General features: G+C 45.1%; 1 protein-coding gene across 1 annotated transcript in view; it reads right to left on the reverse strand.

The window, feature by feature from the left end:
• Positions 1-749: 749 nt before the first annotated feature.
• Positions 750-27,436, reverse strand: part of LOC121554283 (adhesion G protein-coupled receptor A3) — a 49,049-nt gene continuing 22,362 nt past the window's right edge. The window contains exons 3-19 of the mRNA XM_041867765.2: positions 21,816-21,887; positions 16,686-16,757; positions 16,188-16,259; positions 15,562-15,722; positions 14,437-14,650; positions 13,928-14,092; positions 12,789-12,990; positions 12,301-12,450; positions 9,737-9,898; positions 9,266-9,469; positions 8,241-8,448; positions 7,621-7,829; positions 7,125-7,249; positions 6,569-6,692; positions 5,603-5,748; positions 4,484-4,579; positions 750-2,627 (exon numbers count right to left, since the gene is read on the reverse strand). Of these exons, the coding sequence (XP_041723699.2) occupies positions 1,130-2,627; positions 4,484-4,579; positions 5,603-5,748; positions 6,569-6,692; positions 7,125-7,249; positions 7,621-7,829; positions 8,241-8,448; positions 9,266-9,469; positions 9,737-9,898; positions 12,301-12,450; positions 12,789-12,990; positions 13,928-14,092; positions 14,437-14,650; positions 15,562-15,722; positions 16,188-16,259; positions 16,686-16,757; positions 21,816-21,887 (3,880 nt within the window). The 3' untranslated portion in view covers positions 750-1,129. The remainder of the gene's footprint in view (positions 2,628-4,483; positions 4,580-5,602; positions 5,749-6,568; positions 6,693-7,124; positions 7,250-7,620; positions 7,830-8,240; positions 8,449-9,265; positions 9,470-9,736; positions 9,899-12,300; positions 12,451-12,788; positions 12,991-13,927; positions 14,093-14,436; positions 14,651-15,561; positions 15,723-16,187; positions 16,260-16,685; positions 16,758-21,815; positions 21,888-27,436) is intronic.

Consider the following 27,436-nt stretch of genomic DNA (forward strand, 5'->3'; position numbering starts at 1 on the left):
GGACAGGTTGATACGTAATAGGTGTAGTATGTCAAATAAATGACTGTCAAACGTATAGTAAACATTTAGGGCAGATCCTCCAGCATGGATTGCCCCTAGGCCCTATAGGGGGATTACTAATCAATGGATTAAGACCATAGTTGATATCAATCCATTATAACTGACAATGGGATTCACCTAGCAGACTAAAGGATGGGAATCCATCTCTCTCCAACACATTGGAGGTAAAGTACAGCTCAGTCGTCAAATCATTCTCTTCACTCCTCCTCACAGGGATATCCAGCTGTAAAAAGTGCTGATGCTACAGAGAGGAGAGGAAAGGGGGAGAGGTATAGAGGTTTAGATGCACTGCACTAATTATCCTCTCCTCTCATTGCCGACAGTGACATGGACTCTGGCCTGAGAGTCAGCTGTCAATCACTGCAGGCGTTGCCGTGGCAAGCCAGTGGACCCCCAGAAACTTCCAGGACACAGTGTGCTGTATAAAATCCTGGACTGATTTTTATAATTATACTTTTTTTTAAATCGATACTAACCAAGACCTCAACCACAATTAAAGCATGACCTCTCAAGGAGTGTAAAAATGACAGGACACAGAGCTCACCAAAAACCCAATTACGAGCTTGTCAAGGAACCACTGACAGCATGGGAACTTTTGAAAACCAAGATGCTTCGACTCACCTTTGCACTCTTGAAATATGCCGGTCAAAGTTAACCGAGAATAGCGGAGAGACTTTCAATTAGGTGAATGGAATTAGAAACGTTTGGTTTATTACGTTGAAACAAACTAGAAAATAAAAAAGAATCCGCCCAATGGATATGCACAGGGTAACGGTACAGACCATGCAGTTTCACGTACAAAACTCGAGAACAGCGTAACCAATCGGGATTAAATTATTTAAAAATAGACCATTTATAAAATGTCTACTACAGAGACAGACGAGTGGCATCCAAAACACAGACTTTCACAAACTCAAAATATTGTGACTATTTTTCAGATACATTTTCTTCCCAATAACATTTATTTTATTATTATACACAATCTAAAAAGCAACTATAGTAGAAAATAAAATTTCACAGTTGAAGGGTAGAGCACGTGATATGCAGTCTTTGGTGCAGAAAACATTCGCTACACGGTAGTTTCGTGTTTCCATAAGCCAGTCTTTATGTTGGCCGAGCTCGAGCTCTCTGTGTTGATTAAGGGCATGTTCTGCCCGTTGTCTTTGAGCGTGCCGTTTTGTGTAGCCAGGTTGAGCCCGTACGACTTGGGCCGGCCCTCCACCAATTCTGTGTTATTGGGCTCCTTTACGCTACTACTGTCTTTACTCGTAACGGAAGCAGCAGTCCCAACCCCCTCACTTTCTCCTCCTGACCCTACTATTGTTCCTACACTTCCACTTCCAACTCCTCCGACAGCCCCGTTGCCCAGGGTGCTAGTGCTGCCCCCTCCCTTGTCGGCGTAGCGCGAGGGTCGGGGCAGGGACGTGCTGGCGTCGCTGCTGTCCTGTTGCATCTGGCTCTGGAGGCGCTCCCTGTAGGCCATGTAGGCTGCCCGTCGGCTGCTCCGCGCCTGCTGACTGTCGTGGTGTTCGTGGCGATGCCGCCTGTGGGGGGCGCTCTGCACGCTGCTGTCCACGCTGGTGGGCACGTCATAGGCGTACTCGCGCAGCACCGTAAGTCGGCTGGCCCGGTGGGACCGCGCCCTGTTCTTGTGGTGCCGGCCCGCGTGTCCGTTGGTGGCGGCGGTGGGATTGTTGTTGTTGTTGACGGGCCGGAACTGCACCTCCACGGGCGCCACGTGCATCTTGATCTCGTTGTCCACCGAGTGCTCAGTCAGGCTGTTGTCCAGCAAGGCTGCGCCATTGGCCGGCGCGGGCAGGGGTAGTAGGGGCAGGGACTTGTTCTGTGCCGCCTCTGCATGCAGATTGGTCAGTTTACTTCCCTGGGCGGAGTTTCGCATGCTGGGGGCACTCTTATTGGTGCACGATGACTCAGCACTGCTGTGGGCACACTTGGCCGCATCGCCATTGCCCCTACCAACCGACCCAGTCGCGGATGCCGTGGATGCCCCCGGCAGCGGCAGCAGGGCATCCTCCTGCGCCGAGTAGGCCCGTCTCCCAGGGCAACAAGCCTGGGCCCAGTGGCGCCTCATGTCCTGGCGGTTGACGCAGTGGTGCGCCATTAGAAAGCCACCCAGGGCCAGCGCCGCCACACCAAACAGGCAGGAGAACACCAGGTCGGCCGGCCTCTCCTGGGACACGGCCATGGCGCCAAACACCCACAGCGCTGCGTAGAGCCCCAGAGCCGCCGCCGCGCCCAGGAGCTGCACCGCGAATGTATGCTCGTTCTCCAAGGCCAACAGGGACACGGCGTGAGGAGCCGAAACTGTGGAGGACGAGGTGTCCTGGGGGTGGAGGTGGAGGAGGGTGGCCGGGACGTCTCCGGCCTCGCTGCCCGCTACCGCCAGTCGCTGCTGCTCCTCGGCGGGCTCCTTGAGTTCGTAGCGGCGCTCGGGGTGGCGTCGCAGCTGGAGGAGGATGCTAAGGAAGTACATGCAGTCCACGAAGACGATGAAGCTGACAGGGCCGTAGAAGGCCCCCAGGCTGGGCTCCCACGCCATCCAGCAACTGAGAGACACATATAGGGGGAAGGCATCAGTACAAACATACAGTAAATATTTATGTAAATGTGGTACACACGCACATGATCATTCACACAAATGTAGTATGCGGTGGTGTTGATATATCAGCAAAAACATATGTTGGCAATAGAGCCATATGACGTGTATGAGGGTCGTGCCACAAAAAGAGTGCATTTGATATTTTAAGTAGAAATTGTGCACCAATACTGAATGTTAAAAGCCTATTATATTAAATGAATTGCCCTTTAATATAGACCACATGGATAATTCAATAAATCAGATGTTTTTATATAAATAAAAAGACTGGTTACAGTGCCAAAATTCTGCATTTTGACATGTCAAGATTTTAACCTCTTAACCCCCAAATGTCTCCAAGTTTCACCATTATTGTAAAGCTCTACTTATTTTGTTGCTTTGACAAAGTAATTTGTGAGAGAATCATTTATTTCTTGTGATTAGTGATTCATTTACGTCTGTCCCTCATTTTAAGGTCAACCCTGTTACGTGAACTGAACTCTTGTTTTAATGGTGAAATCATAATTTTTTTTTATTATTGCAAAAGAAACATTGAACATCTAATAGTCAAATCATAGTGTTAAAGCAGGTGAGCTGGTTCTCTTTTTGGCCATTTTCTGGTGGAAAACTGAGCGGGTTGAGCATAACATGTCAACCCTGTTACCCATAGATAGATAGGCTAGAAATGTTTTAACATTTTCATTTTGGGGGGAAGATTGCATTCAATTGCCACTCCTATTTGCACACAACAAGCTTCCATTCCCCATGTCACAAGGGGATTTATGGCCGATTTAAGATGAAATCATCAACCCTGTTACTTTATTTGGCATTTAATAGGCACTTAGTCTTTTTCTCACTCTGGAGGTGGGAAAACATGTTTTTTAAGAAGTTGAGCATATGCTCTTTATGACAGAATGTTAAAATGAGGTGAAATCAAAAGGTTACACTTTTCAAAAAGGCACCGAATTGGTGGAACGACCCATGACAAATCTTTGCATAATGAGTCACTGGATGAGTCAAGTGCCACACATTCATGTGGTCCAACCTTTAAAAAATATATAATGAGTTTGACTCAACCCCTTATCTCATTAAATCAGGTAAAGACACACATGCACGCATTGAGTCTCTTTGTATTAAACATCCTGCTTTCCTATTCTCAGAGAATCTGTTCCAGAAGATTCCACGGGGCGGGTTCCATTCGTCTCGGTAGCGCAAATTAATTAAACTCCAAAGACTTCCAGGTCCAGATTTCCAAATTACTCAGTGCGCTTATGCAACCCAAACAGCTGCCACCATAAAAGAGAAGAGAGAGAGAGAGAGAGAACGAGAGCACGAGAACAAGAACAAGGGAGAGAACATGAGAATGAAAGAAAAAGAGGGCGAAAGAGAAGAGAAAGAGAACGATAGATTAGGAAACTGGCAGCAGATTTGAGAGAAAAGAGTGAGAGAAGAGAGTGAAAGAGAGAAAGAGACAAAGAGAGAACAGGAGAACGAGAGAAAGAGGGAGAAAGATAAGAGAAAGAGAGAAACTGGCAGCAGACGTGAGGTGCCGACACACTATAAATAGCGCTCCTAAATCGGGTTCTCAGAACTTCACAGGGACTCAGAACTTTTCCTATCCCCGCTAAATAGTTGTTATTTACATAAATCCCTGCACACACGCATTCTGGCCAGTCGAAAACAAAAAGCGAGTTCCCTTGGGTATAGTTTTCTATATATACACGAAGCCTTCTGGCGAGATCAAATGTAACAGAATTTCCATAAACACACAGTATAGTAGAAGGACTAATTGGTTTCCATACAATGTGACAGACTGGCACTACTTACTATGCCGCGTTGGCCCGACTACCGTAGTTCTTGATGTTGGCGGCTGCAGTTATGCCACAGACTATGATCGGTATCCCTCCGCCTATTAGGTAGAACCTGGTAGGAAAAGGTAGTGGAAAAATCACTTATTAGGGCCTGCTTTCTTGTGAAAGAGATCAAATTGGTGGTGAGTTGGTTGCAGAGGTGGTATGTGTGCTTTAGGCCTCTATACTGACACCATGTGATGGAATTGAAACCAACAACACAAACCAACCTTTCTCCCTCCACAAGTCACAGAGGTAAGAGAAACCTTTCTAGAAGATATTTTAATAGTATTAGCAGCTCCTTGTAAAGGGAGCACACACTTTTGTCTGACTCGCTATCTGCCATGAAAGTGGTACTACCTGGTTCCTCATTTTGTAGGATAAGAATTGGCTTCAAATTTGCATCGTCAAATTCATGACAACGCGGTCATATAACATGTATATGTGTTTCCGAGTGAATTTACTTACCATATGCCGGTGTTCAATGTATTTGACGGCCAAGACGAAGCATGAAGCCGAAAATTCATTTCAACTACACACTTGAACTACAACTCCCACCAGCTGTATATGTCTCACTTTCAACAGCTTGCCGGTCTACAAAGAAAGTATATTTTCTTTTTTAAGTACTGGCTGACAATGTTCAGTAAAAAAGCCACAGTGTAATCTAATATAAAACACATCAAATGGACTGTAACTAAAGGGTTTTTACCGTCCTGTGAGTTCTCAACTCGAGCAAGCACGCTCCAGCTTGCGAACTAGACTTCAGGAGTTGTAGTTCAAATGATACTTTTGTAACTTTCGCCGATGTGACTTACTTATTGAGCGTCAAATATTTTGATAAAAGGCATCAGGTACGAGCAAATCAATGCACAAATATGAATCCAATTTATATATATATATATATATATATATATATATATATATATATATATATATATATATATATATGACTGCGATTTCATGAATTTGATTAAATAAGCTTGAAGCCCATTCAAAAACCGTACAGGACTGGAATCAGGAAGTAGGCAGGACTTTCATTGGGTATAATGACCAAGCCTTTTCATAACAGTACATTGTGGGAACTGTAGTATTTTACCTCAGCATGGGTCGTGGAGGGGGCGGGGGCTCGTCCAGCTCTTCATAGCGCTTGGCCTTGCGAGTCACCTGCTTGTAGATGTTGCGTGCCGTCACGCCCACCCACAAAGCCGTGGCCAGTGTAGAGTAATGCAGAATAATGCCCACCTAAAAAAAAAATTAAAATACATCTCAGTCCCACTTTCAACAAAAAATGTAATTGTGAAAAGGTTCAGTGCCCCAAACTGTACAAGTGTACCAAGTTTCATGCTTTTATGAAAACGTGAAAGATCTTTCCATATATTGCCTGTACTATATGAAGGCTTTATAGAGCATTCATAAATTCTACATAAGCGCTACATAGATGCTTCACAAATAATTTGTGAGCAAAATAATACACATTTACTTCATAAAATGTTATTGTACTAATAGTCAGTTGTTTAAATTCCTTGACAAAGTAGAGACTAGCTGTACGATATCCTTTATTCCAGGTGGAAAACAGGTTTTTCCCCAGATGTTCTCTACCAACCAGGCCCTTTGTGTGAGGGACAATGCATTAATGAAAGAACCCAGTGCAGATCAGCAGGGGGTGCTACACTGCCTTCAGCTGAAGTAGAAATCTATACTTGAGAGATAGACTGCGTCCCGATTCTCCACCCTTCTCCCAAAGTGTGCACTTGCACACCTCATCATGGATTTAACAAATGGTGTAAACTCCCTCTAGCCAATCCAATGCATTTCAATCTATGACGGCAAGTGTGCAAGTGCACACTTTGGGAGAAGGGTGGTGAGCCGGGACTCCGCCACAAATCCAGAATCACACTACGTTGCCAAAGGCACATCTTTCTCCACAACATCTTGAGATCCCCACATAATTGTGAGGTGCTTTGGGCACGGGAAGGCAGGTTGGCAGTCTGCCTGGCAGCCTGGTAGGCAGATAGGCTGGCACACCAGGGGGTTATGGTGGGTGGTAAGGGGGAATACTCACGGCTTGGCACATGCTGGTGTAGCGTGTCTGGTTGATGCCACCCACGAAGACGCCGCAGGTGAGGAAGATGTGGAGGCAGAGGTTGACCAGCATGTGCCAGTACTTACGGCTGATCCGGACAGACCTGGACACACAACCATGCAGAATTGACATGGTGAGATTCAGCAAATAAATGCTGAGCTCAGGGAATAAAATATAATAGCTATTTGTCATAGAATATAGTAGCTATTCGTACGTTTGATTAATTCAAAATCTTTGTTGTTATTTTGAACGAGTTTGGAGTGGTAGAGATGCGCTTGTGGAGTGGTGAAAATCTTACTGGAGACTGGACAGTATTGGTTCTCAAACTTCTTTGCATTGTGACCCAACCAATAAGAAACATTCTGGCCTCAAATCTTATGCTGCGACCGAAAAGCGAGTCACAGTCCACCATTTGGTAATAAACACTGTATTAGATACCGTACTACTAGTAAGATGGGTACTTGGTATCTTATACACCTGGTATACACTGTACTAGATTCTACTAGCAGGATGAGTATGCAGGTAGAGCTGTTACCTGTGGTGGTATATGTAGCTGATGATGATAATCAGTAGACAGAGCAGCAGGACGATAGCTGTGGCGTAGATGACTGGGTGGAGAGGCTCAATGCTGGGAGAGAAATACTCCACCCCAGTAAGATCCTGTGGGATACACATAGCATGTTAAAATGTCATCACTTATGACAATGTGCCATACAATAACAAATTAACCCTGATGAAAGACGCCGATTTCGCCAATTCAGGAGACTGTCATGTGGTTGAGCCAAAACTAAACAGGAAGTGTATATAGAAAGTGTGAACCCAAACAGATGGGGGGGAAAAGGCTAATGTCTCGAAAAAAGTAAGGCTGTCATGATATTACTATCCTAATACTCAGAAGTATCATGGAAAGAAACTAAAACAAGAAGCTGACTACATTTCCTGAGGAAAATAGCCCTTGTTGGGAACAAACAACCTTATGTTGTCACATTTGTTCATTGAGTTTAAAGGCCAGGAACCCCCTGGCCACTCACCATGAGCAGGGCATAGTTGCTGAGCGAGTCGCAGGAGAGCGTGGTGAAGTTGTCGTGGTGGCCCAGGAGACGGCAGCCCTCGCTCTGCCAACCGCCCTGCCCGCCCAGCAGGCTGAAGTTCCAGCAGGCGGGCACAGCGTCGGTGCCGCGGGCAAACCTCCGCAGCGTGGCGTTCACCGGCATCCGCAGGCCGCGCAGTGGGAAACCATCTGACCAGAGAGAGAGAGAGAGAGAGAGAGAGAGGCGTTAGTCTTGAATGTCAAAACATGTCCTGGTTCTTATCTTTATGCATCTATCAATCCTTTTTGCGCAACATTTTCTAAAATCTGCTGTAACAAAAAACATATTGCCATTTCGCACGTAATTGATAGAGAATATAATGGCCACACATTTTCACTACATACAACTAAACTTCTTAAGCTTTTTCGTACATTATAAAATGTAAAATTACAGATGGGATCCTAAATCAAGTCTTTGCAAGCTTAAATCAAGATCTATTCCTCCTAATATAATTTATGGTGCCCATACCGTAAAATTCACTATTAAAATAAGTCGCAACAACATCTTGAACAAAACCATCTAATACTTTAGTGGTACAGTAAGGTCCATGTCGGACTCACCTATCTTGGCCAGGAGCACGGGGGTGGCCACGTTCCTCCTCTTTCCCCCGTCGGCCAGAAGGGTGGAGTTGCCCGTGGAGGGGAAGAGCTTGCCGTTGCGGAAGGCCAGCAGGTGGAGCTTGTAGACGTTGTCGCCGGCCTGGCCAGGGACAGAGTACTGGGAGAACAGAGAGGGCGGGAGCTGCAGGGACGCCTCCACTATGGTGTTCTGAGGAGAGAAAGAGAGGTGATTCTATTCTATAATTTCATTTATACTTTATTTATACAGGTGAGTCCCATTGAGATGAAAATTATGATTGAGTGTATAGTATAATTGTGGAATTCTGGGTAACGCTTTATCTTACAGTTCATTGTTTTAATGTGTGTTATGGGTGAACGTCACATGACAATGCACCTCATTAAAGACGTCTGCATGTTTCCCATCTGAAACAGTTTGGGCATATATTATGACAAATTTTGTGACGTTTTGGTCCGTTTTGGTCTTCGGTAAGGTTTTTTTTCAGCTGTTCGTGCACACAAAACATTTTCTCAAGGAAAGCCGAAGTTTGGTAGCCAAAGTCTACGCCCCTTTGTCGGTGATTGGTAAACATAGGATTCTTCAATTAAGTGTTTGTTGTCATTCAACGAGAGACGACTAATTTTCATGCAAATTGTTTCACTTGAGAAATAGTGCACCAAACAGATTAGTTAGATGTAAAATTACGCGACTAAGCAAAAACATCAAAATTAATGACAGATTTCTTGTGTTATTTTAGATTAATTCTGACTATTTTGAGGAAGTGTATAATGGCTACGGCGTCTCAAGATGGACAAACAGTACTCGTTTTTCAAGCGAAGGTCTTTTAAGGGAGTTCACTTCGCCTAGCCGAGTTCTGCTAGGAGCAAATCGAACTTAGTATGCAGATGCCTTCATTAGGCCTGTTACAATGAACATGACTGCTGCTGCTTGCTCTTTGCAGTCTAGGCTGTGTTACTTTATAAGCACTTTGTGATTGACTCCCTTATGGACATTCCTGGGTACTGACCTTAAGAGCGAGGCTGGACAGGGTGCTGGTGACATTACACTTGAAGCTGAGCTGGCGGTCAGGGTTGCCGTCTAGGTCTATGCGTGGGCCCAGGTCTCGGAGCCCGCCACGTTCAGGCATCAGCTTCTGGAACAGTGTGCAGGTCATGCCGTTGAAGCTGCTCGCCTTGATGGCGTGGGCCTCCAGAGCGATGTTATGGGAATTCTGGGAACAAATAATAGGAAATAGAGAAAAATAATACACGAGGCGAAATGAAGAACAATAAGATAGGACAGGTTTTTAAATTCAAATAGTGTAACACACACACACACACACACACACACACACACAGATCTACAGACAGTGGTCCAACTCCATGTGCATCTCCCAATGACATCAACGCATTTATGCCTCAATGCTGTTCAGGATTTGGTCCATAGAGTTGTAATAGGACATTATATACTGTGATCTCATGATTTACTGTGATCTTACGGTGGAGTAGGTCTGGGCTGTGCTAGCTAGGCGGTGTACAGCGATCCTCTGGAGACACTCCACGATGCGGGAGCAGGCCCTGGCCTCGCGCTGAGCCATCCACAGCACCCGCTCATCAGCCAGCATCAGGTTACTGGAGATGTCCACCATCACGTCCCCCAACTGAGACAGAGAGAGAGAGAGAACAGGGTTAACACACACCAAGAAACAACATAACTACACGCTAACAGTTACCTGCACATACATGCAGGGCCACAGACAGGCACATGCATACACCAGCCATATCAATCGAAAACAACAACAATGTTATTATCATCACTGTGGAAATAAAATAATTTTGAGGCTTTGGTGCTGACTGAGGGCACAGGTCTCAACCAGGTGCGCCACTGAAAGCCTTCCCAACGGAAACCCAACAGGCAAAGAAACCTGACCCGGCCTTGCTCTGCCATCCCCCACAGCTCAAATCACCCACAGGAAAAATCCCTCATTCCAGATCCTATCTTATCCGCTCTCATTCTGATTCCTCTGTGGATTTAAACAGGACAGGGTTGCTTTGTCTCAACTATGAGGAACGTAGTTATAACGTCAATGGAAAAAGCCCCAAATATCAGGAGTAAGATTGAAAGGCATACAGTAAGTTGAGGATTCACACTGTCACTTGCACTCAGAAGCAATGTGGGAGCATTCACTTGAACACAGTAAACACACACTGACAAACTATTATCTACAGTAGTTCGACTTAAAGTGACCCAATTTCTTCTCATTACACCTATGCCTGCAGAGTCACCTCATCGTGCATGTGTTACTATCCTCTGTGTGTGTGTACAGTGGCTTGAAAGTATTCACCCCACTTGGCATTTTTCCTATTTTGTTGCCTTACAACCTGGAATTAAAATTGATTTTGGGTGGGTTTGTATCATTTGATTTACACAACATGCCTACCACTTTGAACATGCAAAATATTTGTTATTGTAAAACAAAGACATGAGACAAAAAAACAGAAAACTTGAGCGTGCATAACTATTCACCCCCCTAAAGTCAATACTTTGTAGAGCCACCTTTTGCAGCAATTACAGCTGCAAGTCTCTTGGGGTATGTCTCTATAAGCTTGGCACATCTGACCACTGGGATATTTGCCCATTCTTCAAGGCAAAACTGCTCCAACTCCTTCAAGTTGGATGAGTTCCGCTGGTGTACAGCAATCTTTAAGTCATACCACAGATTCTCAATTGGATTGAGGTCTGGGCTTTGACTATGCCATTCCAAGACATTTAAATGTTTCCCCTTAAACCACTCAAGTGTTGCTTTAGCAGTATGCTTAGGGTCATTGTCCTGCTGGAAGGCGAACCTCCGTCCCAGTCTCAAATCCCTGGAAGACTGAAACAGGTTTCCCTCAAGAATTTCCCTGTATTTAGCGCCATCCATCATTCCTTCAATTCTGACCAGTTTCCCAGTCCCTGCCGATGAAAAACATCCCCACAGCATGCTGCTGCCACCACCATGCTTCACTGTGGGGATGGTGTTCTCGGGGTGATGAGAGGTGTTGGGTTTGCGCCAGACATAGCGTTTTCCTTGATGGCCAAAAAGCTCAATTTTTGTCTCATCTGACCAGAGTTCCTTCTTCCATATGTTTGGGGAGTCTCCCACATGCCTTTTGGCGAACACCAAACGTGTTTGCTTATTTTTTTCTTTAAGCAATGGCTTTTTTCTGGCCACTCTTCCATAAAGCCCAGCTCTGTGGAGTGTACGGCTTAAAGTGGTCCTATGGACAGATGCTCCAATCTCCGCTGTGGAGCTTTGCAGCTCCTTCAGGGTTATCTTTGGTCACTTTGTTGCCTCTCTGATTAATACCCTCCTTGCCTGGTCTGTGAGTTTTGGTGGGCGGCCCTCTCTTGGCAGGTTTGTTGTGGTGCCATATTCTCTCAATTTTTTAATAATGGATTTAATGGTGCTCCGTGGGATGTTCAAAGTTTCTCATATTTTTTAATAACCCAACCCTGATCTGTACTTGTCCACAACTTTGTCCCTGACCTGTTTGGAGACCACCTTGGTCTTCATGGTGCAGCTTGCTTGGTGGTGCCCCTTGCTTAATGGTGTTGCAGACTGGGGCCTAACAGGTGTATATATACACTGAGATCAGGTGACAGATCATGTGACACTTAGATTGCACACAGGTGGAATTTATTTAACTAATTATGTGACTTCTGAAGGTAATTGGTTGCACCAGATCTTATTTAAGGGCTTCATAGCAAAGGGGGTGAATACATATGCACGCACCACTTTTCAGTTATTTATTTTTTAGAATTTTTTTAAACAACTTTTTTTTTTTCATTTCACTTCACCAATTTGGACTATTTTGTGTATGTCCATTACATGAAATCCAAATAAAAATAAATTTAAAATTACAGGTTGTAATGCAACACAATAGGAAAAACGCCAAGGGGGATGAATACTTTTGCAAGGCACTGTATGTGTGTGTGTGTGTCTTTATATGCAAATGCGTGCGTCTTATTCATCCCTAAATGAGATACAAGGTGAGCCTGTGAGATGGAAGTGGGACTCACCTCCTTGTATTTCTCAGCAAACTTGCCAAACTTCTCGATCATCTCAGCCACGAAGATGACGTCCATCTTATCGGAGAAGTTGGCGGCCTCCACTGTGTAGACGAGCAGCTGGCGGGCCGTGATCACTGCGTTGGTCATGTTCAGAGGCATCTAGAACACACACACACACACACACACAGACAGACAGACAGACAGACAGAGACAGAGACAGAGACAGAGACAGAGAGAGAGAGAGAGAGAGAAATTTAAAAGGACTGTACACAAGGGTGAAAGCATCAAGAGGAAATGTGAGTGAAAATAATAAAAACACTGGCAGAAGAAAGAGATAAAAAGAACAGACCAAGAGCAAAGACTTGAAAGATGAAAACAAACAAAGATGAGGAAAAATATAATAAGTTGTAGAAAGAAAACAAGAGGAGATCGAGAAAGACAACACAGACAGACAACGAGAGCAAATCAAACATGGGCAGACAGAGTGCCATGGTCACCTGGTTGATGATGTAGAGGACGCGGGTGACGTCCTTCTGGTACTGGCAGCGGGAGTAGTCGTCCTCGGCCCACAGGCCCCCGCGGTCACAGCGACGCCATGCCCGCCGCTCGTCACCCACCGAGCCCGAGTAGATTCCTGCGCCCGACGCCAGCTTGTTGCAGGGCATGAAGGCTGTGATGCCCGCCAGGGTACGAGGCCATCTGAGTGGAGGGGGAGAGGAAAAGAGAGAGAGGGGGGGAGAAAGAGAGAGAGAGAGAGAGAGAGAGAGAGAGAGAGAGAGAGAGACAGACAGAGGAGAGACAGATGGAGATCAGAGAGAGAGAGAGAGAGAGAGACAGGCGGAGGGGAGAGAGAGAGCGAGAGACAGACAGAGAGAATTTGTTCAGCTAGCAAAATGCCAGAATCCCCCTAAGATTGATGAAGTGCGTAATAGATGTGCCAGGTTGACGTTTATTGTCAAGAGTCTTCCTCCCAGCAAACCAGTTATAGAGAGATAGAATTAGTGACAAAAAGAAGGGTGGTTATGCCACAGTGTAGTTAGCATGAGTCACGTGGTATGTTCCACGAACATCATGTGATTATTTAGCCACAACAGCTGCCACTTACTGGTGCTCTACATCATCATCTAAAACTGTGGAAAGCTTTTATTCCAGCCCTGTGCTACGATTTACTCAATGGATTAGATGCTTTTAGACAACTACAATTTTACAAATTGAAAATATCCAGCAATCAAAACAAGCATTTCTTATTGGACAAGTTCACATTAGTCCTTCCCTGTTTCAGTCAGTTTTCTTCCATTTGGTGCCTAGTGGATACGACCTAGATATAACTACAATTAAAAGTCTGATATTCAGCCACTAGGAGGTGCCACAGAGCCAAGCTTGTTCCACAAACAACTGACACAAATTTAAACAGCCTAAACAAGTCTATTCAAATTACACAAGTCAGTGTATACCTACCTGCTTACATAAAACAATAGATGAGATTAAACCACATGGTGGAGATTAGATCAAACCAATATTAGATTAGATCAAACCAATAGATTAATAAAAGTACAACTTTTACCTAAAATATTTATCTAACAGATACTGACTGATATCAACCTGGTCTGTGACAATGAACATATCCCCCGCTCACCTGAAGTCTCCCTTGTTGTTGGACACCCTGTCGGGTGGGCAGTACTTGGCAGAGCTCTCCAGAACCACAATGTGGACGGTACGCGTGGTGTTCCCGCGGCTGGTCCTCACACGACACTCCCAGTTTCCCGTAGAACCAGGCTGGATGTTGGAGATGGTCAACGCACTGACAGAACATAGAGGGAACAACAGTGACATAAAATATTACTGCCAAACAGTAGCTTTGGCCTTTTACTGTAACATAGGAGTCATACACAGGATTTCCTCAGTGCTGACCACATTCCTTTTTTAGAAATGCATATACCATGGTTTCACACACTACTGTGCTAAGGAGGCCGCTTGAACTTCATGGTATCAATCAATCAAATTTTGTTTACACTGCCCTTTTTTCAACAGCATTTGTCACAAAGTGCAAACAGCTGCACAGTGAGCAAATAGCAGAAGCACAGTGGCAAGAAGAAACTCCCTGGAAGAAAGAAACGGAGAGGAACCAGATGGTATTCATCTTACCTAGCGATGAGGGAGCAGTTCTGTACCATGCTCTTCTCAATGAAGATGCCCTGGGCTGCGTCGGGTTCCACCATGCGGCCGTCCTGGTACCACAGTACCTGCATGTCCTCCGCCACGAACGAGGCCTGGCACTGGAAGGGCAGGCTGTCGCCCTGGAACACGATCTGACGCTGGGATGGCGTCAGTTGGAAGGAGGGCAGCTCCAGGGGTGCGTCTTGGGAGGACAGGGTTACATTTAGGGCATTTGTGTCCCACTTTTATAGTTTGGTGTGTGCGTGTACATGACTATAGGTGAGTATGTGTGTGCATATACTCATATCTAGCGGACAGGATGGGGTTAATTCAATTCAACACAACTTTATTAATCTCCTGTGGGGATCCCCTCAATAGGCAAATGTTGGTCCTATTCATCACTCAGGTCATGTGTCTCTACTTGTGAAAGCTGTGCCACGTATGTCCTAACCCATGCAGTGAAGAGTGCCAAACTGATAAGACACGGCAAGCACAAACAAACGCTGTACTGCTCCGTACTGCTGGCCCTTTCCTTATCGCCTGTGCCATTGGACAACTCCCATTCCCAATAACACCAGCAACACAAAACAGAGTACAGAACCAAACTCACTACTATGGAGTGGGGATAAAGAGGTGTTACGTACATCTATACTGTATATCTGTCCTGTCTGAGAATGCGTCTTGGAGGGCAGCAGGCCAAAGACTGCTTGTGAGAGTGTGTTTCCCGTGAGGTCGAAGTGAGGAGATCAGGTGTGTGAGTGTGGCTGAATGTGACTGAGCAAGAGTTTGAAAATGTATGTGTTTATACATCAAAAGTTAGCCTCTTACTAGGAGCTCTGGTTTGAGCAAGGTGATGTATGGTGTGGGGGAGTAGCGTGTGTGTGTGTGTTTGGGATTGTGTTCTGACAAAACTTAGGTTTGATGAAGGTGAGGTGAGTGTGTGAGTTTGTTTGTGTGTGTGTGTGCACGTGCATTGGTGCGTGCCTGTGTGTAGTGTTCTCTGTGTGTGTTTCTGTATCTGGAGCTTAAGGGCTGATGGGTAAGTGTAGGACCAGGTGTGTGTGTGTGTGTGTGTGTGTGTGTGTGTGTGTGTGTGTGTGTGTGTGTCCTTACCACAGGTGAATAGTTCAGGCTTGGTGGAGGTGATGAGCTGGCCCTGCAGGGAGCGGGGGTAGGAGCAGCTGGTGTCCTTCACCCCCACGTTGTTGTCTTTGATCCAGTGCAGCAGCCACAGCAGGTTGCAGTCGCACAGCAGGTACGGCGTCTGGAACTCCCTGAGGTAACATGGAGACAGACACAGAGTTAAAGGGGCAGGTCAACACTCCCGATGACATCGTAGAGAGTCATTTTCTTAGGACCGTTTCTTCTCATCTTTTTGACTACATAACACATTAAATTACTGTTTGAGACCTCTGTAGAGATAATAAATAGTGGTAAAAAAGTGGTAAAGTGCCCCTTTAAGTTTCATTTCCAGTCAAAAGCACTAGCCCTATGAAGCAGTTTGGAAACAGAGGTTGAGGGTTTTGGCAGATGGAATCATTTGATTCTTTGTTTTGTAATGTATTTGTAGTACCTTGAGTTGCCAACTGGGAAATAAAAGTTAAAGATTCCACCTTTAAGTGGCTGCCTGAAGAATGGTGTAGCCCTACCATTTTTAAATAGCCCAGTAAAAACACTGTAAACTGCTACAGAGACCCATGGGATAGCATTTATTTCCTTAAACCCTAAATCATACTTACAATGTCTTCAACGACACCAAGCTGTCAAACGTCCCTTGGGCTAGCGATGAAAACATGTTTCCTGAAAGGTTTCTGAAAAGACAAGACGAAGGCTATCAATCACCTATAACAAATTCATCAAGTATGCCAACCTGTCACATCACACAATCAGGACCCAAACACAACCTGTCATTGGTTACTCCACCGAGATGTCCAGGAATATCTTAATCCTCACCTTTGCATTGTGGGAAGAGGACATGGAATAATGTGTTGCAGCTGTTGCACTGAGACCTGTGGGGGAACCCTGGGTAATATGCTAATATCTCAACACCTGGCTGCCACCATTTTCTGGTGTTCAGAGCAGGGCAAATACTATTGGGGCGCTGGAGCCAAATATGTAACTTTCACGTGAATGTCCTTATCAAGAACTTATGGCATAATTTTGAAAGTAATTTTTAAAGATGGATAGAGAAAAAAGTGAACGGCTTTCAAAGCAAATCAAAAATAACTATTACTTACAGTCGAACCAGACTTGTGAGGCCCTTGAATATGTCCACGTTGAGGCAGCCAATGCGGTTGTTGGACAGGTCTCTGTAGAAAGCAAAACAAATGGAGATTCTGGTTATATTCTGTCCTGATTTCCTCAAGTCAAACAGCAGCAATATTTTTAGAAACATCATAGGCCATCGCAAATTGTACAAACAACATGATATACATTCGACTAGAGTCAATTGACTTCATGTGGTGAATCAGCGAATTCTAATAAATCCACGTTTTAGGTCAACAAATCAAAAATGGGGAACACTGTCAACTAGACTGGTGTTGTCATTCCCTGACAGACAAGTTGGGGCAGAGGCAGGGATAAAAAAAATTAAGGTGTCAGTTTTACAACTTTCAAGGTGATTTGAGATGTCTATGTTCGCCCAGAGGGGGTTTCCACATCAAAGCTTGTGTAACACACTAAACTAGTCAAGATTAATCTCTTATGATGTATGTCATACACATCTAAGTGTCTTTTTCGCCGGGACTCTGGCAAACGTCAGGTAGCATCATCTATGACCTGGAGGTCCTTTGTAAAGAAACCATGTTTGTGCGAAGATTGTTTTTAGACAACATTCCGAAAATATGATTTAGTTCAACTCAAAGATACAAAGTCAAACTAGAAGAAATGAGGTAGGCAGGGAATTCGAAACAGCCATTACAAAAACATGCCCCCGTGAATAAAAGTAACGCGGTGGGTGTATAAAATCAAGGTTGTGGGTGTATATGCAAGCAGTTACAGCGGGATGTGCAAGGAACCTTGGCGTGACCCTGGACAACACCCTGTCGTTCTCCGCTAACGTCAAAGCGGTGACCCGATCCTGCAGGTTCATGCTCTACAACATTCGCAGAGTATGACCCTACCTTACACAGAAAGCGGCACAGGTCCTAATCCAGGCACTTGTCATCTCCTGTAAGGATTACTGCAACTCGCTGTTGGCTGGGCTCCCTGCCTGTGCCATTAAACCCCTACAACTTATCCAGAATGCTGCAGCCCGTCTGGTGTTCAACCTTCCCAAGTTCTCTCATGTCACCCCGCTCCTCCGCACACTCCACTGGCTTCTAGTTGAGGCTCGCATCTACTATATGACCATGGTGCTTGCCTACGGAGCTGTGAGGGGAACGGCACCTCCTTACCTTCAGGCTCTGATCAGACCCTACACCCAAACGAGGGCACTACGTTCATCCACCTCTGGCCTGCTAGCTCCCCTACCTCTACGGAAGCACAGTTCCCGCTCAGCCCAGTCAAAGCTATTCGCTGCTCTGGCACCCCAATGGTGGAACAAGCTCCCCCACGACGCCAGGACAGCGGAGTCACTGACCACCTTCCGGAGACACTTCTTTAAGGAATACCTGGAATAGTATAAAGTAATCCTTCTTCCCCCACAAAAAAATAAAAAATAAAGTGGTTGTCCCACTGGCTATCATAAGTTGAATGCACCAATTTCTAAATCGCTCTGGATAAGAGTGTCTGCTAAATAATGTAAATGTAAATGATAAAATAGCATCTGCTTAATAACTCAAACGTAAACCAATGACTAAAGTGTAACACCAGTACATGTTACGAGCATGATAATGTCGATGACATCATCCGTACGATGGCATCGTCCATATAAGGTTAACGCACATTTACAGTATCAAGGTCTAATACCAGGGCAGCATCATTGCTACAACCCTAACCCAAGGCCTAATGCCAGGGCAGCATCATTGCTACAACCCTAACCCAAGGCCTAATGCCATGGCAGCAGCATTGCACTAGCAAACATCACAGCACTAGCAACACTTTTTGTCAAAATCTTAGAAAATAAGTGTGGAGCACATCACGTAAACATCCTGGTGTTGGTCTAATTATTGTTGTGGGTCCTAGGGAGGGTGGCAGCTGGGGAATTTACTGTTCGAGGTGGTTAGTTCCGCCTGGCCTGGAAAAACCTTTCGGGGGCTGCCAAGAAGTCGTGCTGGCATCCTGTGTCTGAGGAGGATCACCTAGTGGGGGGGGGGTACTTCCTTAGCTAAAGGGATAAACTCCTGTCCTGCCAATGCTGCCATGCCATATCACTAGACATGGTGCTGTGCTCTCGCAGTTGGGAAAATGTAGTGTGATGTCAAAGCAGCCCACATAAGGAGAAAACATCTGCTATGCCTCTCAAAAATGACATTGTTGTTGCTTGTGTCATCATCAGCAATGATCATAGCAACATCATGTCCAATGATTTCCAACAATATTTTAAATGACAATTGAAGACTTTATGTCCTTGCCAGTTTTTTCCCCCACTATAACGTCGCTTCAGGGCTGTGTGTCACAGTCACAAGGATCTTGGTTTTACAGTACTTCAAATCATAAAACCTGTCCATGAACTTGTAGTCTGTCCACTAAAGTAGCAGCAGAGCTCAACATTACAGCTAGGCAGACCCAGAGCAAGCTGTCTGTTATGATATGAGCAGATGCTAAAATAGCCTGGTGTGTAAGTAACAAGGCAGGGTCAGTGACTGTTCAGCTGTTGGTGGAATGTTGAGGCTGCTGCTGGGTGGTAAGGCCCTGGAGAGGCCAGTAGGGAAGAGGAGGAGTTGTAGGGTGAAGTTTCCCCTAGACGCTGATCTTGGGTCAGTTTCCCCACTAATGGTTCATATCAGGGTTGGGGGAGGGGGAGTTGATCCTACATCTGTACCCGGGGGAAACTTCACCCCGGAGTCACTTGAATGGGTGGCTCTTAACTCATCCAGCACAAACGAGCCTTGTCATGTCATAGGTGTCATATGACTATATTGCCAACGTATGCAGTTTGCTGATATATCGACACAGCACCGAGTCTACTACTTGCTGTTCACCAGGACCTTGACTAGATGTATCAGGTGTTACAACAGTGTTGGAACTAGCATTCCCTGGGGCTCTCTCCTCCCAGGGTATCTACTCCCCCCACCCCTAGCCAGCCAGCCCCTAACAGCTGAGACAGGCACCGTCTGACTGACACCGGATCAGATGTTTGTCCCATGAAGAGTCCAGGCGCCAACCTAAAAGCAAAGCTAAGCTACCCTGCAAACATTGCAGTCATGTTGTGTTAGCTCTGATATTTATTTACTAAAGTGGGAGTGTATCAGTTGCATATCTGTTGTGCTGTAAGAGCCCTGGTTTGAAATAGGCTATAACATTTCCTAACAATGTACACTGGAATATAAAGTGGACTTTGACCTAACTAAGTTTTGATTACAAATGATGACAATGAAAGGGGTGAAGTAATGCATTGTAGCGTGCATTGAACATGTATGTTTCTTCACGAAAACAATATGGGTAAAAGAGGCAGGCAGCCTCGGTTTGGCCTAGCCGCTAGCGAGTGGCATGTCTTAAAAACAAGCAAACATTTAATTAGGGTCTTGAAGAGATGTATAAGAACAGATGGGAGACATTTAAGATTGGGGCTGTGTGTGTGTGTGAGAGAGAGAGAGACAGCACTGCAAGTCTTTGTCAGGAGCCTTTGCTACCAACTGCATTAGAATAGAAAGGGAGCGTGTCAATTAACTCCATCACCCTTTTCCAGAAGCCCAGTGGAGGGCAGGCAGGAGGGTATGCGGACTGCGTGCCAGAAGTTGCAACGGGGCTTCTGTCTACAGCACAAAGCCCAATACTTTTTACCTCTCCTACTCTTTTTTGCACCTTCGCTAGTTGAGAAATAGGTTGAAGTGTAAGCGATATATTGGAGATGCAGCCAGAGACCAATCAAATGAATGATTTAACAACCTGACAAGCTGTCTGTGCAATATATATCCACTGCCAAACACGTTTAATTTTGTGAAAAGACTGCTGTGTCGTTCTGAACAGAAACACATTATATTGATGAATTTATATCAGTGGATATCCAGTGTTTCTGATCAATTCATTTTATTCCAACCCAACTTTGACATTGTGTTATATAGGCCCATTCAAGATGAAATAGCTGTTGGCTGAATGATATAGGTTAGATAAGGGAAATATAGCTATAGGTTTAGAGAATATAGTTACACTGTTGGTTGTAAAATGGCTGAGGCTTGACAAGGGGAAATGAAGCTCTGTCCAAGCCAAGGAGTTGACAACCTTCCCGTCTCACTCACTGCTCCGCACCAGCAGCCAAACTCTAGTTTATGTTGGCAAGGACCGGCCAGTGTGAGATGATCCCAATACACATGCACTCATACAGGCGCACGCTCGCACACACACACACACACAGAAGCGTGCACAGACACAAACACACTCGTACACTCTCTCTAACACCCACACATTACCGAGTACACACCCATCCCCCTTTTCCTTGTATGTGTGAAAGTAGATAGGGCCTCATGCAGTCTCGAGCAGTCCCTGGCAAGGGCCCAAGTGGACTGGAGAACTGAATAGAAAGCTGCTTTACAGCAGTCACTTATAGACTGGATACACTAGACCCAGAGAGTTGGCAAGCGCCTCTATACCAGATACAACAGATAGGGCCAACATCGGTCAAAATGTTGCGACGTGGGAACATATACAACCGTGTGTAGGTATTTCTCTTTTCATAATCTCCTGAGTGGCGCAGTGGTCTAAGGCACTGCATCGCAGTGCTAACTGTGACACTAGAGATCCTGGTTCGAATCCAGGCTCTGTCGCAGCCGGCCGCGACTGGGAGACTCATGGGCGGTGCATAATTAGCCCAGTGTCGTCCGGGGTAGGGGAGGGAATGGCCGGCAGGGATGTAGCTCAGTTGATAGAACATGGCGTTTGCAACGCCAGGGTTGTGGGTTTGATTCCTACGGGGGGCCAGTATATAAAAATAAAATAAAAAATAAAATAAAATAAAATTTATTCACTAACTGTAAGTCGCTCTGGATAAGAGCGTCTGCTAAATGACTAAAATGTAAATGTAAATGTATAATACCCATCTCTTTCTCTTCTCTAACAGTATTGGAAATGGTGCGAATTGGATTCTGTGAAAGAAATCTGACGTTGAGTAAAAGAGCTTGGTTTAGACACAGGTTTGAAACTGTTCAGCCGATGACTCTTGCTGGCTGTCGTCCAAGACCTACACATTATAGCATCTGCCAAGAAATTGACATATTTTACTAAAATTAAAATGATTTAATGCTGATGGGAATACTGATAATGCTCACAGTCTTTTGAGTGCGAGCAGTCCAAGAAAAGCCCCCGGTTCGATACGGCTGATGATGTTGTTCCGCATGTCCCTGTGAAAGACAAAAAGAGGGTTAGCCACAAGAAAATAAAGACAAACTTAACATCAAGTACACAACAATTAATACTTCTAGTCTTGTTCGTGTCATAATGCAATCAGATATTACGAATACTTGCAACCAACTTCATCCAACAATACCACTCCCTAATGAGCAATAAATCATATTCTACGCATCTTATAACAAACATTAGAAAGGATTGATTCATATTCCCTGATGGACTGATCAAATAAATAGGGCTACTGTTAATATAAGTGCTTTGTACATTCAGAGACCAGTTCTAAGAGACTAAAGGCGTCCGCATGCTTCCCAGATGAAACAGTTTGTGCATATATTATGATTACATTTTGTGACGGGCACACCATTTTTTTTTCGAGAGGCAAGCCGAAGTCTACGCCCCTTCGTCGGTGATTGGTCAACAGTAGGGATTCTTCAATAAAGTCTTTGTTGTCATTCAATGAGAGATGACTCGTTTTCATGCACATTTTTTCATTGAGAAATACTTCACCAAACATCTTATTTAGAAGAAAAATTGTGCGACTAAGATCTCCTCGACAAAAACGTCAAAATTAAATGACAGATTTCTTGAGTTATTTTAGATTAATTATGACTATTTTGAGGAAGCATATACTGGCTACGGCATTTAAAAATGGACAAACAGTACTATTGGGATCGAACCCAGATTTGTAGTGACGCCTCTAGCACTGCGATGCAGTGCCTTAGACCGCTGCGCCACTCGGGAGGCCATCCAAGAGCCAGCTTTTAGCAAAATTTTTAGGAGAATGCATGACTGAAATCCCACTGCTGCTCACCCCATTAACCCCTGGTTCTATGGTACTTCGTTACAGTAGAACCAAATGGCCAACAATCCTCCCATATCCCGTGGGACTCTCACCCACTCAGACACCTGTGGCTAGCGCACGAGACCCCCCCCTCCCCCCATCAATCAGGCCTCCTCAGCACCATTGCTGACAGCCGTGGGTGCCCACACACAAAGGACCCCGCCACGCTCCATCCTGGACCAAGTTCAAAGGTCGAACGGTCACAGATCCCTGCTAACGCCTAGCGCTCACCCGCGCCGCCACTGCAGAGTCACTCATTACAATCCATGTTTCAAAAGACCTTGCGGGTCGCCACCTGAGCCTCCACACAAAGGCCGCTGGGTAACTGTGGCTGGGCTGTTTGATGTTGAGGAGCTGTCATGAGGAAAATGGTGGGGGGATTGGGAGGCAGGGCTACACAGTCTAGCTATTGCTTTTGATGTGAACTGGCAGAATTGGCTTTCCTGTAGAGGGGTGTTGAAAGAAAAATGGAAAAGGGGGAGGGCGAAAAAATAATTATCTTTGAAATGCAAGGCACAAATAGAGCACAGAGTGCCTTCGACCACCTGCAAGAGGCTAGGAAGGGAGGATCTTTGTACTTGCTTACTGTGCCGAAATGGTACTTTTTCCCTACTAATTTCTCTATAGCCAATTCTGTTCTCCTCTCTAAATACCTTCCAAAAAGTTTCACTTTGAAATGCTAGTGTTGCCATCACCAACCCTAGCTGTGGTCTTTACCCAACTGTTTGATGTTGCTGACCATAGTAAATCAACAGAGAGGGGCAAAATATCACAAGTGGTAGAATAGCAGTCCAGACTCTGGGGGAGGGTGTTCAACAAGGCAAAAGGTGGGTTTTACATTTATCCATGCTTAATCAGGCTTAATCATGCCATGGTTGGGCCAGTGCCAGTCAAATGGCCAGTGTCAAAGCACCAAAGCCAATCCCAATCTAATGAGCCTTTCATTTCCTCAAAGAGTAGTGTTGGAATGCTGGCAAAGGGTGAAAGAGTCCAACAATTGTTCTGGACTCGTTTCAAACTCAAGTTCAGAGTTCTCTGTGATTGCATTTCCTAATGTTCGTTCTGTGGTTTTCCAAAAAACGGACAGCTTGGCGTGATCAGTTCTGTGGCTTCTTGGAAGGGGGTAAAGAATGGTCTTTGTTTGGTGGATTACTTGAGGCGAGTCACTGAAAGGTACCGTTTCCGATCTGTGTCAGTTGTTTAAAGATGGAATCCTCATTAGGGGAAACAGCGCCACCGGTCGCCCCACCGCCTTTGTTATTGTTTTTTGTCGAACAAGGTGAGGAGCGTCACACAGTGTGATAAAGAAGATGTGCAATACATATTATTCTGTTCTATCGCGCATCCAGTGTTGGTTGTTGGCAGTAACTTCTTCGTTGGTGTAATATCCCAAACGGACGTGGCCGTTTCACCATTACGGATTCCAGCTTTAAGAAGTTGGTTGATCTATATTTTCTATTAATTGACGCTCCAAGTACAATCTGCTGTACCCCACTGTCAAGTCGTCACTGACATCACTAAGATACAATTTGAGGGGTGGCATCGACGTATTGGAAAGGGAAAATCATACAAATCCAACACTATCACCTTTGCATCTGCACTCTACTGGCAGAAATAGCAGAAACAGTACAGAATATAAAAACCATTTGAAGTTTCCTTTTTAGAGAAGCAGAATAACTTGTGGATAACATGAGGGGCGAGTCGGGGTAATGTCGGGGGTAGGCCGTATCCCAACTCCGCCTCAAGTTCTATAAACTCTCTTTGCAAGAACACGCTAGGCCTGCTTGTCATTCTAAAATGGAAATGACTGGATAATGGAGTCTGAATTAATTTACCTTGGGAGTGCTTTAGGTGGTTCCAGAATTATCCTTGTGTTCGGTCTACTTTAAACTAAAGATTATGTAGAAGCCTCTGCAGCCATTTTGGAAAGGTGTAGAAACTGCCAAATGTGCTGTTCAATATAAGAGCACGGTAGCTACTGATAAACATTATGGCCTTGTCATTCTGAAGGTGGAAAATATAACGTTTCTTCAATTTCCATTTGCCACAAGCAATATTAAAGTCAGATTGTCTATTTGGTAGGTTTCTAACAAGTATACTCTACCAAATCTGTCACAAGGCTGCTTTCAAGATGAACATTTATGTTGATGAAGAGAAATTGCTGATGTTAAACAAGGCTGTCTTCTGAAACAAAATGATGGATGATTCCTTGTTAGCAGATCACAAGAATTGATCAAATAAGGCTTCTCTCAACTTTGAGATTTTTAAGTGAGAAACAATCAATCAATCAATCAATCAATTTTATTTTATATAGCCCTTCTTACATCAGCTAATATCTCGAAGTGCTGTACAGAAACCCAGCCTAAAACCCCAAACAGCTAGTAATGCAGGTGTAGAAGCACGGTGGCTAGGAAAAACTCCCTAGAAAGGCAAAACCTAGGAAGAAACCTAGAGAGGAACCAGGCTATGAGGGGTGGCCAGTCCTCTTCTGGCTGTGCCGGGTGGAGATTATAACAGAACCATGCCAAGATGTTCAAAAATGTTCATAAGTGACAAGCATGGTCAAATAATAATCAGGAATAAATCTCAGTTGGCTTTTCATAGCCGATCATTAGAGTTTAAAACAGCAGGTCTGGGACAGGTAGGGGTTCCATAACCGCAGGCAGAACAGTTTAAACTGGAATAGCAGCAAGGCCAGGCGGACTGGGGACAGCAAGGAGTCACCACGGCCGGTAGTCCCGACGTATGGTCCTAGGGCTCAGGTCTCTCAGTTGGCTTTTCATAGCCGATCATTTAGAGTTGAAAACAGCAGGTCTGGGACAGGTAGGGGGTTTCGTAGCCGCAGGCAGAACAGTTGAAACTGGAATAGCAGCAAGGCCAGGCGGACTGGGGACAGCAAGGTGTCATCATGCCCGGTAGTCCTGACGTATGGTCCTAGGGCTCAGGTTCTCAGAGAGAAAGAGAGAACGAGAGAATTAGAGAGAGCATACTTAAATTCACACAGGACACTGGATAAGACAGGAGAAGTACTCCAGGTATAACCAACTAACCCCAGCCCCCCGACACATAAACTACTGCAGCATAAATACTGGAGGCTGAGACAGGAGCGGTCCGGAGACACTGTGGCCCCATCCGAAGAAACCCCGGACAGGGCCAAACAGGAAGGATATAACCCCACCCACTCCGCCAAAGCACAGCCCCCGCACCACTAGAGGGATATCCCCAACCACCAACTTACAATCCTGAGACAAGGCCGAGTATAGCCCACAGAGGTCTCCACCACAGCACAAACCAAGGGGGGCGCCAACCCAGACAGGAAGATCACGTCAGTAACTCAACCCACTCAAGTGACGCACCCCTCCCAGGGACAGCATGAAAGAGCACCAGCAAGCCAGTGACTCAGCCCCTGCAACAGGGTTAGAGGCAGAGAACCCCAGTGGAGAGGGGAACCGGCCCGGCAGAGACAGCAAGGGCTGTTCGTTGCTCCAGCCTTTCCGTTCACCTTCACACTCCTGGGCCAGACTACACTCAATCATATGACCTACTGAAGAGATAAGTCTTCAGTAAAGACTTAAAGGTTGAGACCGAGTCTGCGTCTCTCACATGAGTAGGCAGACTGTTCCATAAAAATGGAGATCTATAGGAGAAAGCCCTGCCTCCCGCTGTTTGCTTAGAAATTCTAGGGACAATTAGGAGGCCTGCGTCTTGTGACCGTAGCGTACGTATTGGTATGTACGGCAGGACCAACTCGGAAAGATAGGTAGGAGCAAGCCCATGTAACGCTTTATAGGTTAACAGTAAAACCTTGAAATCAGCCCTTGCCTTAACAGGAAGCCAGTGTAGGGAAGCTAGCACTGGAGTAATATGATCAAATTTCTTGGTTCTAGTCAGGATTCTAGCAGCCGTATTTAGCACTAACTGAAGTTTATTTAGTGCTTTATCCGGGTAGCCGGAAAATAGAGCATTGCAGTAGTCTAATCTAGAAGTAACAAATGCATGGATTAATTTTTCTGCATCATTTTTGGACAGAAAATTTCTGATTTTTGCAATGTTACGTAGATGGAAAAAAGCTGTCCTTGAAACAGTCTTGATATGTTCGTCAAAAGAGAGATCAGGGTCAAGAGTAACGCCTAGGTCCTTCACAGTTTTATTTGAGACGACTTTACAACCATCAAGATGAATTGTCAGATTTAACAGAAGATCTCTTTGTTTCTTGGGACCTAGTACAAGCATCTCTGTTTTGTCCGAGTTTAAAAGTAAAAAGTTTTCAGCCATCCACTTCCTTATGTCTGAAACACAGGCTTCTAGCGAGGGCAATTTTGGGGCTTCACCATGCTTCATTGAAATGTACAGCTGTGTGTCATCCGCATAGCAGTGAAAGTTAACATTATGTTTTCGAATAACATCCCCAAGAGGTAAAATATATAGTGAAAACAATAGTGGTCCTAAAACGGAACCTTGAGGAACACCGAAATGTACAGTTGATTTGTCGGAGGACAGACCATTCACAGAGACAAATTGATATCTTTCCGACAGGTAGGATCTAAACCAGGCCAGAACTTGTCCGTGTAGACCAATTTGGGTTTCCAGTCTCTCCAAAAGAATGTGGTGAAACACAAATGTCTCACCCCATATTATACATTTTGTGTAATTGATAACCTGCAGTTACACAATATTTACAGTTCTCTTACATGCATACAG

This window comes from Coregonus clupeaformis, chromosome 39, assembly GCF_020615455.1.
Source record: "Coregonus clupeaformis isolate EN_2021a chromosome 39, ASM2061545v1, whole genome shotgun sequence".
Lineage (NCBI taxonomy): Eukaryota > Metazoa > Chordata > Actinopteri > Salmoniformes > Salmonidae > Coregonus > Coregonus clupeaformis.